Source organism: Stegostoma tigrinum, chromosome 10 (assembly GCF_030684315.1).
Source record: "Stegostoma tigrinum isolate sSteTig4 chromosome 10, sSteTig4.hap1, whole genome shotgun sequence".
In the NCBI taxonomy this organism is placed as follows: domain Eukaryota; kingdom Metazoa; phylum Chordata; class Chondrichthyes; order Orectolobiformes; family Stegostomatidae; genus Stegostoma; species Stegostoma tigrinum.
In genome coordinates this window covers 46367134-46382977 of record NC_081363.1, presented here as the reverse complement: position 1 = coordinate 46382977, position 15844 = coordinate 46367134, and the positions used below count along the sequence as shown (strand labels likewise).

The 15844-nt window shown below is 42.5% G+C and overlaps 1 protein-coding gene across 9 annotated transcripts in view; it reads left to right on the top strand.

Moving 5' to 3' along the window:
- fermt2 (FERM domain containing kindlin 2) overlaps positions 1-15844 on the top strand; it is a 146526-nt gene that overhangs the window by 42300 nt on the left and 88382 nt on the right. For all 9 annotated transcript variants that reach the window (XM_059649158.1, XM_048537516.2, XM_048537515.2 and 6 more), the window contains exon 3: positions 5495-5728. In XM_059649158.1, coding sequence (XP_059505141.1) covers positions 5495-5728 — 234 coding nt within the window. The remainder of the gene's footprint in view (positions 1-5494; positions 5729-15844) is intronic.

Genomic DNA, 15844 nt, shown 5'->3' with positions numbered 1-15844 from the left:
AATTATGCCTCCTTGTAATAGTCATTTCCACCCTGGGAAAAAGCCTCTGGCTATCCACTCTGTATATGTCTCTCATCATCTTGTACACCTCTCATCCTTCTTCACTCCATTGAGAAAATCCCTAGCTCCCTCAACCTTTCCTCACAAGACCTGCCCTCCATTCCAGCAGCATCCTGGTAAATCTTCTCCGCACCCTCTTTAAAGCTTCCACATCTTCCCTATAATGAGGCAATCAGAACTGAGCACAATAGGTGCTCAGCTGTGTTGTGGCCATTGCTGGGTCAGGAATGGATGTTGCAGATTCCAGGGTTGAGATCTTTCATTTAAGATCAGGGAAGGTGGTAAAAGAGGGGGAGGTGTGGCTTTGTTAGTCAAGGACAGTATAACGGTGCTGAAAGAACTTTTGACGAGGACTCATCTACCGAGGTGGTATGGGCTGAGGTTTGAAACAGGAGAGGAGAGGTCACACTTTTGGGAGTTTTTTATAGACCTCTGCAAAGTTCCAGGAATGTAGAGGAGAGGATTGGCAAAACTATTCTGGGTAGGAGTGAAAGGAACAGGTGGTCATTATGGGAGACTTTAACTTCCCCAACATAGACTGGAAATGCTATAACTCTAGAACATCAGATGGATCAGTTTTTGTCCAATGTGTGCAGGACGGTTTCCTGACATAGTATGTCGAAGGGCCAACAAGAGGGGAGGCCACACTGGATCTGGTACTTGGTAGTGAACCAGGCCAGGTGTTTGATTTTGTGGTAAGTGAGCACTTTGGAGAGAGTGACCGTAATTTGGCTACATTTAGTTTAGCGATGGAAAGGGATAGGAACATGCCACAGGGCAAGAGTTATAGATGGGGGAAGACCAATTATAATGCGATTAGGCAAGACTTAGGAGGCATAGAATGGGGTAGCAAAACGCAGGGGATGGGGACAGTCGAAATGTGGAGCTGGTTTAAGGAACAGATATTGTGTGTCCTTGATAGGTATGTCCCTGTCAGGTAGGGAGGAAGTGATGAGGGAACTGTGGTTTACTAAAGAAATTGTATCTCTTGTTAAGCGTAAGAGTGAGGCGTATGTGATGTTGAGACGAGATGGTTCAAATGAGGTGATGGAGAGTTACAGATTAGCTAGGAAGGATTTAAAGAGAGGTAAGAAGAGCAAGGAGGGGACATGAGCAGACATTAGCAGGTAGAATAAAGGCGAACCCTAAAGCTTTCTATAGGCATGTGAGGAATAAGAGGGCCAGTCAAAGACACAAGTGGGAAGTTGTGTGTGGACTCTGGAGCTCGGAAAGGTCCTAAACGAATATTTCTCGTCTGTTTTTCACTCAGGAACAGGAGAATATTGTAGAGGAGACGACTGAGTTATGGGTTATTAGAATTGAAAGGATTGAGGTTAGTAAGCAGGAGGTGTGAAGGTAAATAAATCCCCTGGGCCGGATGGGATTTTTCCGAGGATTCTCTGGGAAGCTAGGGAGGAGATTGCAGAGCCTTTGGCCTTGATCTTTTGAGTCATCATTGTCTACAGGTTTAGTAGCACAGGACTGGAGGATTGCAAATGTTGTGCCCTTGTTCAAGAAGGGCAGTAGAGATGACCCAGGTAATTATAGACCAGCGAGCCTTACATCTGTTGTAGGAAAAGTTTTGGGAAGGACTATAAGAGATAGCATTTATAATCATTTAGCAAGCAACAATTTGATTGGAGACAGTCAACATGGATTCATCAACGGCAGGTCATGTCTCACAAACCTCATTTGAGTTTTTTGAGAAGGTGACCAAGCATGTGGATGAGGGTACGGCAGTTGACGTGGTGTACATTGACTTCAATAAAGCCTTTGTTAAGGTTCCACATGGTAGGCTATTAGAGAAAATACAGAGGCACGGGATTGAGGGAGATTTAGAGCAGTTTGGATTAGAAACTGGCTTTCTGTAAGAAGGCTTCGAGTGGCGATTTGTTGGAAAATATTCAGCCTCGAATCCGGTTACTAGTCGTGTGCCCCAAGGATCCGTTTTGGGACCACTGTTTGTCATTTTCATAAATGACTTGGAAGCAGGCATAGGTGGACGGGTGACTAAGTTTGCAGATGACACAGAAGTTGGTGGAGTGGTGGACAGTGTAGAAGAATGTTGCAGGGAGACTTGGATAAACTGCAGAATTGAGCTGAAAGGTGGCAAATGGAGTTCAATGCAGATAAGTGAGGTGATTCACTTTGGGAAGAATAATAGGAAGGCAGAATACTGGGTCAATGGAAAGATTCTTGGTAGTGTGGGTGTGCAGAGGGATGTTGGTGTCCATGTATGCAGATCCCTGAAAGTTGCCACCCAGGTTGATAGTGCTGTTAAGAAGGCTTATGGTGTGTTAGGTTTTATTGGTAAAGGGATTGAGTTCCGGAGCCATGAGGTTATGCTGCAACTATACGAAACGCTAGTGCAGCCTCACTTGGAATATTGCATACAGTTCTAGTCGCCCCATTACAGGAAGGAATTGGAAGCATTAGAAAAGGTGCAGAGGAGATTTACCAGGATGCTGCCTGGTCTGGAGCAACGGTCTTATGAAGAAAGGCTGAGGGACTTGGGTCTGTTCTCGTTGGAGAGAAGAAGGCTAAGAGGGGATTTAATAGAGACATACAAGATGATCAGAAGATTAGATAGGGTGGACAGTGAGAGTCTTTTTCCTAGGATGATGACGTTAGCTTGTATGCGGGGGCATAGCTGCAAATTGAGGGGTGATAGATTTAAGACAGATATTCGAGGCAGGTTCTTTACTCGGAGAGTGGTGAGGGTGTGGAACACCCTGCCTGCCAATGTAGTTAACTTGGCTGCATTAGGGGCATTTAAACAGTCCTTCAATAAGCATATGGATGATGATGGGATAGTGTAGGGGAATGGGCTTAGATTAGTTCACAGGTTGGCGCAACATCGAGGGCCGAAGGGCCTGTTCTGCGCTGTATTGTTCTATATTCTAATATTCCAAATGTAGTCTAACCAGGGTTTTATAGAACTGTGGCCGTAACCTCACGGTTCTTAAACTCAATTCCCCTACCAATGAAAGCTAGCACGCCACATGCCGCCTTAACCCTATCAACTTGGATAGCAACTTTGAGGGATCTATGAATGTGAACCCCAATATCCCTGTGTTCCTCCACACTGCTGAGAATCCTGCCATTAACCCTGTATTCTGCATTCAAATTCGACTTTCCAAAATGATTTACTTCACACTTTTCTGGGTTGAATTCCACCTGCCACTACTTTGCTCAGCCCTGGATCCTGTCGGTGTCCCGTTGCAACCTACAATAACCTTCCACACTATCCACAACTCCACCAACCTTCGTGTCATCAACAAATTTACTAACCCACCCTTCCACTTCCTCATCCTAATCACTTCTAAAGATCACAAATCGCAGAGTTCCCAGAACAGATGCCTGCTGAATACCACTGGTCACTGAGCTCCAGGCTGAATGCTTTCCTTTTGGTATCGCCCTCTGTCGTCTTATGGACAGCCAACTTCCCTGAATCCCATGCCTCCTTACTTTCTGAATGAGCCTATCATGGTGAACCTTATCAAATGGATTTTAGCAAGGAGTTTACTACACATCCACTGCTCCACCTTCATCAGTGTGTTTTGTCACATCCTCAAAGAATTCAGTCAGGCCTGTGAGGAATGGCCTGCCCCTCTCAAAGCCATGCTGGCTATTTCTAACCAAACTGTGCTTTTCCAAATAATCATAAATACTATTTCTCAGAATCCTCTCCAGTAATATGCCCACCACAGAAGTAGGACTGACTGGTCTTAATTTGCAGATTCATTGTTTTGAATTTTGGGATAATCTATCAACTGAAACCTATACTTTAACGAAGAATTTATAAAGCAGGAATACAAAAATTTGCAAATCCGGGCTCAAGCAATTTATTATGTTGGTGAAGAGTGCCTAGGACACCTGAGTTTGAAGAGATGGGCGTTAGAATGAACATGTGTAGCAAGACCCTGTCTGGAAAGAGATATGACTCAAATGATCTTTTGGGAAGCTTTGAAATTCCAAGTGAGAAATATTCCTGTACAGTAATCTCTGACCGTGCAAGTTCTGTTTTTTTCTGTGTTGTCTGCTGAGAACACAAACAAGTGATGACGTGCGTTTGGGCATAAATTGAATTCCGGAAGCAAGCAGTTTGATTAGATTCCCTACAGTGTGGAATTAGGCCCTTCAGCCCAACAAGTCCACACCACCCCTTGAAGCATCCCACCCAGACCCACCCCCCTATAACCCACACACCCTTGAACACTACGGGCAATTTAGCATGGCCAGTCCACCTAGCTTGCACATCTTTGGACTGTGGGAGGAAACCGGAGCACCTGGAGGAAACCCATGCAGACACTGGGAGAATGTGCAAACTCCACACAGACAGTCGCCCGAGGCTGGAATCAAACCTGGGTCCCTGGTGCGGTGAGGCTGCGGTGCTAACCACTGTGCCGCCCACAATGGTTTGTTTGAAACCATTGAACTGTGTTGATTCCTATCCTTGTGTGAATATGATCTTGCGTACTTTTTAATTTTATCCTCTTAAATTCTAAAAAAAAAAACTTGATTTCAAACTTTTCTGTTTGGTGAAACTCCCAGAAAAATATTTATTCATTCCTGGAGACTCCCTGCTGTAGCTTATGAAAAGCGTATACGAGCACTGGTTGAGAATAACAAGGTGTTGAGCTGGATGAACACAGCAGGCCAAGCAGCATCATAGGAGCAGGAAAGCTGACGTTTTGGGTCTAGACCCTTCTGAAGACGTTTTTTGAAAGAGGGCCCCGACCCGAAACGTCAGCTTTCCTGCTCCTATGATGCTGCTTAGCCTGCTGTGTTCATCCAGCTCTACACCTTGTTATCTCAGATTCTCCATCTGCAGTTCCTACTATTTCTGTTAGCGTTGTTTATTTAATTTCCCTCACATACTTTCTAGCTAACAGATGCTAATAAATGGCAATGTTTGTTTGCCGTTAGAACTGTTTAAAGGGATAGGGACCTCAGTTCAGAAATCTGTGCTTCCTTACGTGCCTGATTTCTTTGCAGTGGGGCAAAGATCTGCCTTTTTGATGCTCTTATTGGAATTTCTCCTCCTCCTGTTTATTTTTGGTCATTCTGCTATTCCCTGCATGCCTGCGCTAAAAAACCATGACTGCCTAATAGTTTCAGAGACAGCATTTTTCATTTGCCCCCTGAAATACTTTGTCCAGACATATGTTGAAAGCTGCTCATCAGGCATTTCTTGTTGTCAGCATTAGTCCTTGAGTGAGGGTAGCAAGTAAATGTTTTATTACTGTTTGCATACAGATTACAGCTGCTTGTTTATGTTAGCACATTTTAGCATTTCTAAGATATCCTAAGGTACTTATGAGGGACAGTTGTTTTAACCATTTGGTGTAAATATCCATTATTCTCACTGTCACTGCACTGTGTATCCCTACAATTATGTCCTAAATCTAATCAGCAAATTATTTTCCTCCAGATGTGAAGAAAGACTGGTCAGATCATGCATTGTGGTGGGACAAGAAAAAAACTTGGCTCCTAAAAACCCACTGGACCTTGGATAAATATGGTGTGCAAGCTGATGCCAAACTGATGTTCACACCTCAGCATAAGGTACTTCGTCTTCAGCTGCCTAATATGAAGACAGTGAAGGTGAAAGTCAACTTTTCAGACAGAGTCTTCAAAGCGGTCTCTGACATCTCCAAGACATTCAGTGAGTATTCTTTCTACAGTTCTGGAAATGTGACTGAACAGTAAAATTATGTTAGTATTTTGCTGCAAATAGCAATATTTTACTTCTTAACAACATGGACTGGACTTAAAAGAATTCCAGCAATCATTTTGCTCTTATTGGCCTGATTTTACACACAGAATAAATGTGAGGCTATTAGAGCTTGCAGCAATTGGAGTCAATGGAATGTCACCTGCAAAATTAATTTCCATTCTGCCTGGAGTTTCGGTGTTGTCAGCACTCATCCAGTTCCAGATGGTATTTGCATGTATGTGCGATGTATGTACAAGCATCCAGGACAACTCTTGCTTGGGTGTCTTTTTTTTGTGCCATTCCTGGGACAGACTTTGAGATTTTCAAAGGGGAGAATTGCAGATAACCTTGCAGGATGTCAGGTGAGCAGCTCTGGGCCTAGAAGACACAACTTCGGATGAAGCCGCATCTGTATGGATGGCAGTGGTCTAATGGGGTTGGCTGATTAGAAACAGCAATAGCATTGGCTCAATGGCAGTGGTGAGAGAAAGAATGTCCTATCTCAGGATAGGAGCAATCAGTTTGTCCTTCACGAACCATGGCCACCTCATCTGTTGCAACCTTTAAATTATTGAAGGATGGATGGTAGTGAGACTCGATCAGTGGTGTTCACAATTGTGCACAACAGAAAAGTGAGATTTTGTAGCCGCTGTCTATGCTTCCACTGACACTCATGACCTTTGTACCTGAAGCAGAAGTTACACAGTGAAAGCTGAGACATTGGCTGTTAGGCATTCATCAAGGTTGGGACCAAGCCTATGTATTGCTGTTTCTCTTTAAGTTGTTTAGAATAGGGTGATGTTCACGAAACACATCAGAAAGAAACTGTGGATTTTTAGTAGCATGGTAAGGGTTTTAATTTACTGACACCAAAACAGCTTTGGTTACTAATTTTATGCAAGTGTGGAGTCTCTCTGTAAGCTTGACATTATTGTTAAAACGTGTACAATTTTTTCTTTCAGTCTGTCCATCCATATCATCTTTTCTTTTCCTCCTTTTATTTCACTTTCCATACATGATTTGACACAAAATATTTAATTCAAACATGCATCTTGGGATTCTTCACTCTGAGAAAATGTGCCATTCCTTTCCATTTTACACAAGCCTCTGTTTCCACAGAGGAACTTTATGCTGTTTCTGCACTTGTAATTGCCACAAACCACAACATGAAAACCCAGCACATCTCCGGGCAAATATGCATGAGCAATGAATGGCGAGTGCTGATTGTTTGTTTGCTGCTGGCCACAAAATACAGGCTGTCATATCTAGACACTTTGCAGAAGTGGATTTGAAAAGTGACTCTCAACATTTGGGGTAAATTTGCCCCATCTGCATCTTTAAAGCAAGATTTTCAGAAACTTTGTTAACAAAATCCATTAAAATAACTCTGCTTCCCATTTGCCATATTTAATTTTCATTGCAACAAATGGAAACCACTAGAATTAAACTTCCTTTGTTTCTTGCCTTAAAGCAGCTTACCAGATAAAACTGGAATGGCTCCAGATTCCATAGTCGTTCAATTGAACAGAAATATTCAATCTCAGATTCAATTTATTGAGGCCCTAAAATGTGCTGTTCCTACTTGAAATAATTGAACATTGGAAAAGCTTTTCTTAATGCTTGGAGAATTTAGGCTTTTCTTTTTTTCGGAGCAAGAAGAATGATCTGAGCCTTCTCACCACTGCCTTCAAGTGAAGAGCTTTGTTTCAAAATACTATATACTCACTAATAATTCACAGCCATTGAATCAACTAATTATTTACACAATAATTTACTTGTATGCCATTAATAATTGCCCAGATTCAGCTTGTGCTGAAGTGTAAAAGCAAGTGTTACAATTATTTAGCATTTAATTCAGTGTTTCAAAATGACTGTGCTTAAAACAGATTAATAATTTTGATACGCAGTGATTATCTGTATAGTAGAACTGACCACATTTAGGAGAAGAGGAGAAACTAAATTCCTGTTTTATTCATATGCAACAAAACGTAACCTGTTTGTATTGACCATGTTTAATGAACAAAGGACTAAATATTTGCAGGGTTCAATCCCAGGAAATGGTGGTTTGTTGACTAACTCCAGATGCTATGTAAAAAAACTCCAGCTGCTGTTTAACAAACTTCCTGTTCGATAATATTACTTCAGAGAGCCACAAACTTGTAAAGTGTAGCTGGAAGGACACTAGAGAGCGGAGAGGAGGAGTTGGCCTTTCCCTCTTCCCTAACTCAATGGTATCCTAGTTCCTAGAACAATTTATCTGATGCTCTGAAGCTACATGCAAAAGTGTTTGACTGCAGCGAGCCCAACCTTTAGGCATTAGAGTGCCCAGTGAAGAAGTTGTGTAACCTGATGTCTCATGCTCAATGGGGACATTTCTCGAGCTATCAGGATTAGCGGCACTGTATATGGAACGGCTCTGGATGGGGATCTTCAGGACACTGTTCTTTGTTCTTTTTATTTTGTCTGGGATCTCTCTGATAATTTGATACTGCAGCAGTCACCTTGACTTCTGCAGGTAATCAATTTAAAGACTCCAAGTATCAAGATGTCTTTCAACAGAAAAATAACCAGTAGATAGCAATGAACCAGCAAAGTGCATGTACGGAAGTCACATCCCATTAGAAACAGGTTCAATTCCAGATGAAAGTGGATTTTAAAAAACAACAACACTATCACTGGGGTTCAAAGCACACATAATGAATTTTGAAAATATATTTGTTTTACTGTATTCAAAATTCTTTTTATCTACAGGGACAAGTTTAACTTTTTAGTATTGATAACCCCCTTATTCCAACTGGCAGAACTGAATCAAGAATATGTTTGTGTATCACCTGCATCTCAATTTCAACATTCGGGGTGGATCCTTGCAGAAGTCTGAACAATGAGCGAGGGCAAGAAATATAGCAGAATCTTACAAAGTCCAGTGAGGTCAATCTCAACATCTGGAACAATTCACTCCACCTTTTTAACTAAGTTTCAGTCATCGGGTGACATGCTCACTAGGCAGCAGCAAAGTGCTTATTAAGGAGGATTTTTGCTTGTTGATAACCTTATTAACTGCAAATCTTACCTCATTAATACTATCTGCTTTCCATCAGACCATCAGCCATAAGTAAACTAGACACTGAAGTCAGAGCAGATTCCTAGCAACTTCAGCTGTCTCCTGCTGCAAAGAACCTCTATGTTGGTCACCATGCAACAGCGTCTCCAAGCATGATCCCTGGGCACCAGCCACCTGCAGGCCACATCCATATACATTGGCACCAGATAATTACCACCCTGTCAGACTCTTCCTGGCATTTCTTCAATCTGCTTGCAGGACACTTCGGAAGTAGAGACCTACATTTCAGGGTGTAGCACTGAAAGGCAGCTGCAAAGATATTACACTCAGGGACATGCATCAAGCTAATGACGCATTGGACCAGGCTGCCTCTCTGGGCTGCCTGCTTGCTGCCTTAGCACTGACCTTGCTTAATGCCTACAACTGTGTTCATAGCCTTGACTATTAGCACAGTTATACAACCAGGCAGCTTGCCTTGCTAGCCATTGGCCCTCAGCCAAGGGGGTTTTGTACCTTGCTGTATGGCAAAGTGTTATGTGAATCTCAAACCTGCATCATGTGTCAACAGCTTACGTGGCTAACACATTACATGTGCAGCAAGCAAGCAGGTGTTTCTCAGTCTTGGAAGCTGTCGTCTCAAACTCCAAGGAACCACCCAACAATTGGTGGACCCTGGTACAATAAATCATGGGTAACCTCTGCCGATCCATGGTCAGGCACCCAGTTGAGGTGTTCATGGTCGGTGGGGGGAATTTGGAGAATAAGCTTTGATAAGTCCTGTGGCTCAATAGCACCCAGCCTGGGTTGAGGAGGCAGACTGTTACAGGCCTATATACATGGTTTGAGTAGTGACCTGGGGAGCTGTAAATACTAAGTTCATGGGAAGGGCGGGTGGGAAGTGGATGTGGATGACTAGAGGCTCACTGTGTTGACCCTGAGTCTGAAAACCACTGGCCAAAAAGCACTCACTGTTGACCTCAATTATAATTGAAATTGAAACAGCACATTGGCTTTGATCGCACCAAGTGAGCAGTGTTAATGTCACAACCAGTGAGGGACGGGGCTGCAAAACCCATTTGCTGTTCAGCCCTTCAAAGGGCAACAACATTACACATTGACCCACGTGCTGTAGGGGATAGACCTGCCAGGTCCAAGTCCCTCACATCCCAAATCATTGGCTCCCTATGTGCTGTTTGCTTCTGTGCCCAGATATCGTTGACTACGTTGTTTGAAGTCAACACTTCTGTGCATACAGGCTAGGGACCATTTCCCTTCGTAACAGCATTTTGAGTCAACCTACAACACATGGACTGCAGAAGTTCAAGAAGGTAGCTCACCACTTGCTTCTTGAGGGCAGCTAGTGATGGATCTCATGAGTAGTAACAAAACACAGGCTGGGAAAGAGTAGTGATGTTTAATTGAGTAGGGTAGTGTTGCCTTATTGATTTTGTTTGCATGCTATGGCAGGTTCTCAACACAATCATTGCTCCATGTTACAGCCTGTATGGGCATGATGCTAAAATATCTGCCAAGGTGGGATGGTCTAGACAGATACTGAAACAAATGTAGTGCAAAGCCATTTAATATTTATCAAAATGTGAGCATTGATAAACAGTGCAATGACACCTATGCCACTGATGTGCTCAAAAAAAGTTTTTATTTTCTTTTCCCTTCCACTCTATTTCATGGTACTTACTGGCTCCACCGCTTGGGTTGGAGAGAGCTTTCTTAGCATTGGAGCCCTTTGACCCTGGAAGTTTGGTTGGTTAAACTCTGAGGCATTTGTTTCTGGACAGCTCAGACATGTTCAGGGTTTCCTCTTAATCCTCCATGGTTTGAACTTCCAAGGGGTTAGAAAAAGTAGATAGAATGGAGGTACGGACCAGGCCATCTGAGCTGTCCTGAAAAGAGACTTTTGTACAGCCTGTGTGTTGTTCCACCTCTGGCAGATTCCCATTGGCACTACCCTGCCCGCTGGTAATGAAAGGGCACCTGGAATTGATCAGATTTGCCATCGCCCTCTTGCCATACCTTCAGTCCTGATGACTAGTGGCTGAGCTGATGGAGTGCAGATCTTTGCACAAACCTAGCAGACAATGAGGGTATTGGGCCTGGCTCTGTCTGGCCGTTGCTAAACTGTCTGGCGGCAGCCAGGCAATCTGAGTTGAGACAGCTAGGTCCCTGTAGCAGTGCTGTGCTCCTGCATCCTTTGGGCTATGCGAGACATTGCTTCCCACTTGCCTGTCTGTTGCTCCTGTTCCTTCCTGACTGCTGACTCCACAGGGCTCTCCTCCTTGAGGCTGTGCAGGTACCTGGGCTGTGGCAGTCTTCTGAGTGCCATGAGCCTAGAGTCTGTCTTCGTAAGCCAGCTGTGGAGCTCTTGCAGTGAGCTGCTCATCAGCTTGAAATCTGAAACATTCAAAACCTGATGTTCTCACTATGGTATCCGTATCTAAGCTGATAGATGTTGAGGCTGGCTCCTGTAACAATGCTTCTCTCAGGTCTCTGTGAGTTCTCTTCCTCTGAGCTCAAGGATGTAGCTCCAAGGGGTGCAGTCCATTTCTCCATTGGGACCATGGCTATCCCACTGACTTGTGCATGGCATGAGAGAAGACATCACAGCTAATGCTTAGGCGTGGTGTGCAATGACAATAAGGTTAAAGTGAGTTGCAGTGAAATGAAGAGTGATACTTACTCAGCTGTTGAGACACAGATATCACTGCATTCTCATTGGAGCAGACCTGGTCTTCTGCAAGGGCTTGAATTCTGCCCACATATGGGCTGTGGAGCCTAATGTAGGGTACCCTTCTACCCATTGTGGTTCTTTTTTGCCCTGTTAGGGGGTGCATTCTCCTGTAATGGGAGAAAGGAAGGGATTTAGTGAGTTGAAAGTGGCTGGCATAGCTGCTGATGCATGTGTGCAAAAGTTTGGGAGCTGTTGTCAGTGAATGGAAGGCAGTGCGGAGGCTAAGGCATGGACATTGGAAGCAGGGGAAGATTTTGCATTCAGTAGTGAGGATGACCAAGCATGAGCTTTGGTGGGAGCTGGGTGCAGTGGCAGAGGTAGAAAGAGATGAGTGTGAGTTGGAGAGAGAAGAGTGTGACAGAACGTTCCCTGACAGAATGGGGAAGGTCATTGATTGTCTTCTAGCATTGTTGGCTGTTCCTTCAGAGAGTGGAACCAGCACTGACCTAAGTGTTGACCTTCGGACCAGGCTGCCGAGGTCCGAATTTCACTGCGTAGGTGTACATCAGAGAGATGGTGCATGTTTGCATGTATAGCAGCCTTTTCAAGATGGTAGAGCCAACAGGGGTGCAGGTCTTTCGGGGGCCATCAAGTGAGTGGCAGGTTTTTCCAGGAATGGTAGGTGGTGGAATGGGCCTCGAATCAGGTAAGGAGTACGTCATAGGGGCCAGGTTGGTGAATGAGAGGTTTGATAAGATACATTGTGTACTCACTGGCCCTTACTGAGGGACACTTCTGTGAAACCTGACAGAACTGACAATGAAAAGAATGTGAGATTCAGCCTTAGATCTTTACAATGATTTGCTGAAATCAATTGCACTATTGTCTTTCAGTTGTATAGCATCAGACTTAACAGGAACTTAAACTTCATTTTTCTGTGTAAAGAAAACATACTACAAATTACAACAGTAACTTGTTCATCAGAAATATGGAGGAGGAAAATTATGCAACACTGATCACTTTGTTAGTAGTGTGTGATTGCTAACATTGCACATTCTGCATCTTGCAACAGATGTCTTAACTACAGTCATGCACTTTTTTCTTAAAAGTTACATTTCAGGAGTATTGAGGCTGCCTACATGGTCAAATTAAATCCACGTATCTGTGATTTAGGCTTTGTCGAGTTTGTTTTCTAATTGCTGTTTTAGTCAACATTGTATTTCAATGATCACCTGAATTTGCTATCATTTTAACCAATCGTGATTTAACGGTCATGCTTATGATTTCTTCTACCAAAATAGATCTAACTTACTAAAGCTCTTAATCAAATATCCACATGATCTCATCTGCGCACAGGCAGTGTTGGCAACATTACCAACATCAGAGCTATCTAATTGCATTTCGTAGCACTTTGTGTGTCCTTTGTTTTTTAATGAACTTCCCTTGAAATGTTAATCTAATGTCCTCTTAAATATTGTGATGAAACTTAATGGCTATTTAACTTGATGGTTTCCATATTTTAATATTGCCTCTCTGTTGACCTGCTTCCAAAGGTGGGTAGGGTTGGTTGATTGAATTTGAAGCAAAATAGCAAGATGTCTATCTTTTGGCAAGCGTAACACTTCAAATAGATTTTTCAGAAGTACAGTGTTAGAAAAAAACTAGATTCCTTACATCTTTGTGACCCAATTAAATATTGTTCAGAATCTCCTATGTGCTATGTTCCTAACTGGGTTTTTTAACATCAACTATCTTTGCACCTTTCCAATTCTATTTCTCCATTCTATTATGAATCTGAGTTTATTGCTCGAACTTCCTCCTGATATTTCCACTTATGAGGCTCATGGTCAAATTGCATTTGATAGGCCTCTTGTGAAATACCTTTAACTCTTGTCTTAATCTTTTGAAAGGTTTTTATGTAAGCTATTTCATCTTTCTTTCTTCAATGCCTTGCATATATTTGGTAACTGGAGTTGATAATGAAAATAAGAGTAGGAGTCGGCCATTTGGCTGTTAGAGGCTGTTCTGCCGCTTGGTATGGCTGATCATCCAACTCAGTACCCAGATCCTGCTTGTTTCCCATATCCTTCGATCCCTTTAGCTCTAGGAACTGTATCTAAACTCCTCAAAAATATTCAATATTTTGACCTAACTGTCTTTTTTTGGCACAGAATTCTACAGACTTAACACTGTCTGGGTGAAGACATTTCTCACCTCAATCCTGAATAGTTTATCCTATATCCTTAGAATATGGTACCTAGCTCTGGACTTCTTAGTTATTGGGAAAACTCTTTGTGTTTACTGTGGCAAGACCTGTTAGTTACGTAGGTGCCTATGAGCGCACACATGCACGTGCACACCTGTCTGTCTAACATTCAATGAATATGACCCACACCAGCCCAGTTGTCTTTCATACGTCAGCCCTATCATCGTAGGAATCAGTCTAGTAAACATTGTTGCATGCCTTCCTTATCTAGAACATCATTCCTCAGCTAAGGAGATCAAACCTGCACATGTAACTCCAGGTTTAATTGGGTACAAGGGATTGGGAAACAATATGGGCTGAGTTGAGAAGACTCATGAGTTTATGACAGTAGACTCTGCATGGGGAGTGGCGGTGGGGGAGTACAAGTCTGCAACAAAATGAATGAAATATGAAATTAGTTTGAAACTGTGACTGTAATATTTGTTGATTTGTTGTATAACTGTGCTGCAAAATATCCTTCCAAAAGCTTAATTACTGCAATGAATACAAGTATTTCAAAACAAATCTGAAGTCCAGCAAATATTGCAAAGACATCTAGATGGTGTAGCTATTTTATGAAAAAGTATCTAATATTGCAACAGAAGAACAATAACGCTATGATTCTACCGTAGTGACCTTGACATAAAAATTCTTTGTCTTCAGTAATTTATTTTCAGACATGGGCAGAAAAAAATGAATGTCTGTTGTGTCAGATCAGCAATATGAATGAAATGGTTGTGAATTATGATACACCCAGCAGCTAAACAATGATATAGAGTGAAAAGTTTCAACAACTGTTTTAGTGAAAACCACAACATAAAAACTAGCTTCACAGTCGTACTGACCTGCATGGTTAAGGAATGAAATTAAAAGTTCCAATCAATTTTGTGTAAGAATATACCAAAAATCAAGCTTACAAATATGATTTTGTGTGGGTCCATGACGACTGGATGTAGATGGAATAAAGTTAAGATAAAATGAATGAGTAATGTAAAGAACGCATCTTGTTAGTGCGGAACATGTTCCGGTCCCATATAACCAGTGAAATAAAGGAAGCACATGCAAAGAAATAATACTCCTATTGCATTATACTAGGGGTGTCTGATGATTTGTAGTTCACCGTTTGGATATGCGTCTCAACCATCATTTGTTGTGCTGCATTAAGTAGGTGGGTGGGTGGATGAAGGGGAAAACACTTGAACAAAGATCGGAAATAGATTGATTTTGTTTTGTCACTTTTCACTGTATTTTGGTACAAGCCTTATTTACAAGTGGTACAAACAGATCACAACAAGCAAAGGATGTACAAATCAAAAATAGTTAGAGGCATACAATTTATATTGCAGGTTACATTATTTGAGGCTAGAGTCTATTCATCAGTCTGATAAAGCTGGAAAGAAGCTGTTCTTGAACCTATTTGTGCATGTGTGCAGGCTTCTGTTCCTCTGCCTGATGGAAGAAGTTGTAGGAGGTCATTACCAGGGTACAATGGGTCTTCGATGAAACAAAAACAAATTTGCTGGAGAAGTTCATCCAGTCTGGCAGCATCTGTGAAGGAAAAAACAGATAACATTTCAGGTCCCTTCCTCAGAACTGGACCCGAAACATTAACTCTGTTTTTGCCTTCACAGGTGCTGCCAAACCTGCTGAACTTCTCCCACAATTTTTGTTTTTGTTCCTGATTTCCAGCATCCGCAGTTCTTTCGGCCTTTTGATGTTGGCCGCCTTTCCACGGCAGCAAGCTGTATAAATAGAGTCCGTGGTGGAAGGTTGGCTTCTGTGATGGTCCAGGCTTTGCACACCACCTTCTGTAGTTTATGCTCCTGGGCAGAGCAGTTTCTATATTAGGCATTATGTACCCGGACGATATGCTTTCAATGTGTACCTGTAGAAGTTGGTGAGGGGCACTATGAACTGCCAAATTTCCTGAGGAAGAAGAGGCATTATTATGCCTTCCTGACACTGTGTCTCATTTATGTGGGAGGTCCAGGAAAGGTTGTCAGTTATCGTCACTCCGAGGAATTTGATGCTCTTCACTCTTTCAACCTCTGTTCTTTTGATGTAAATTCAATC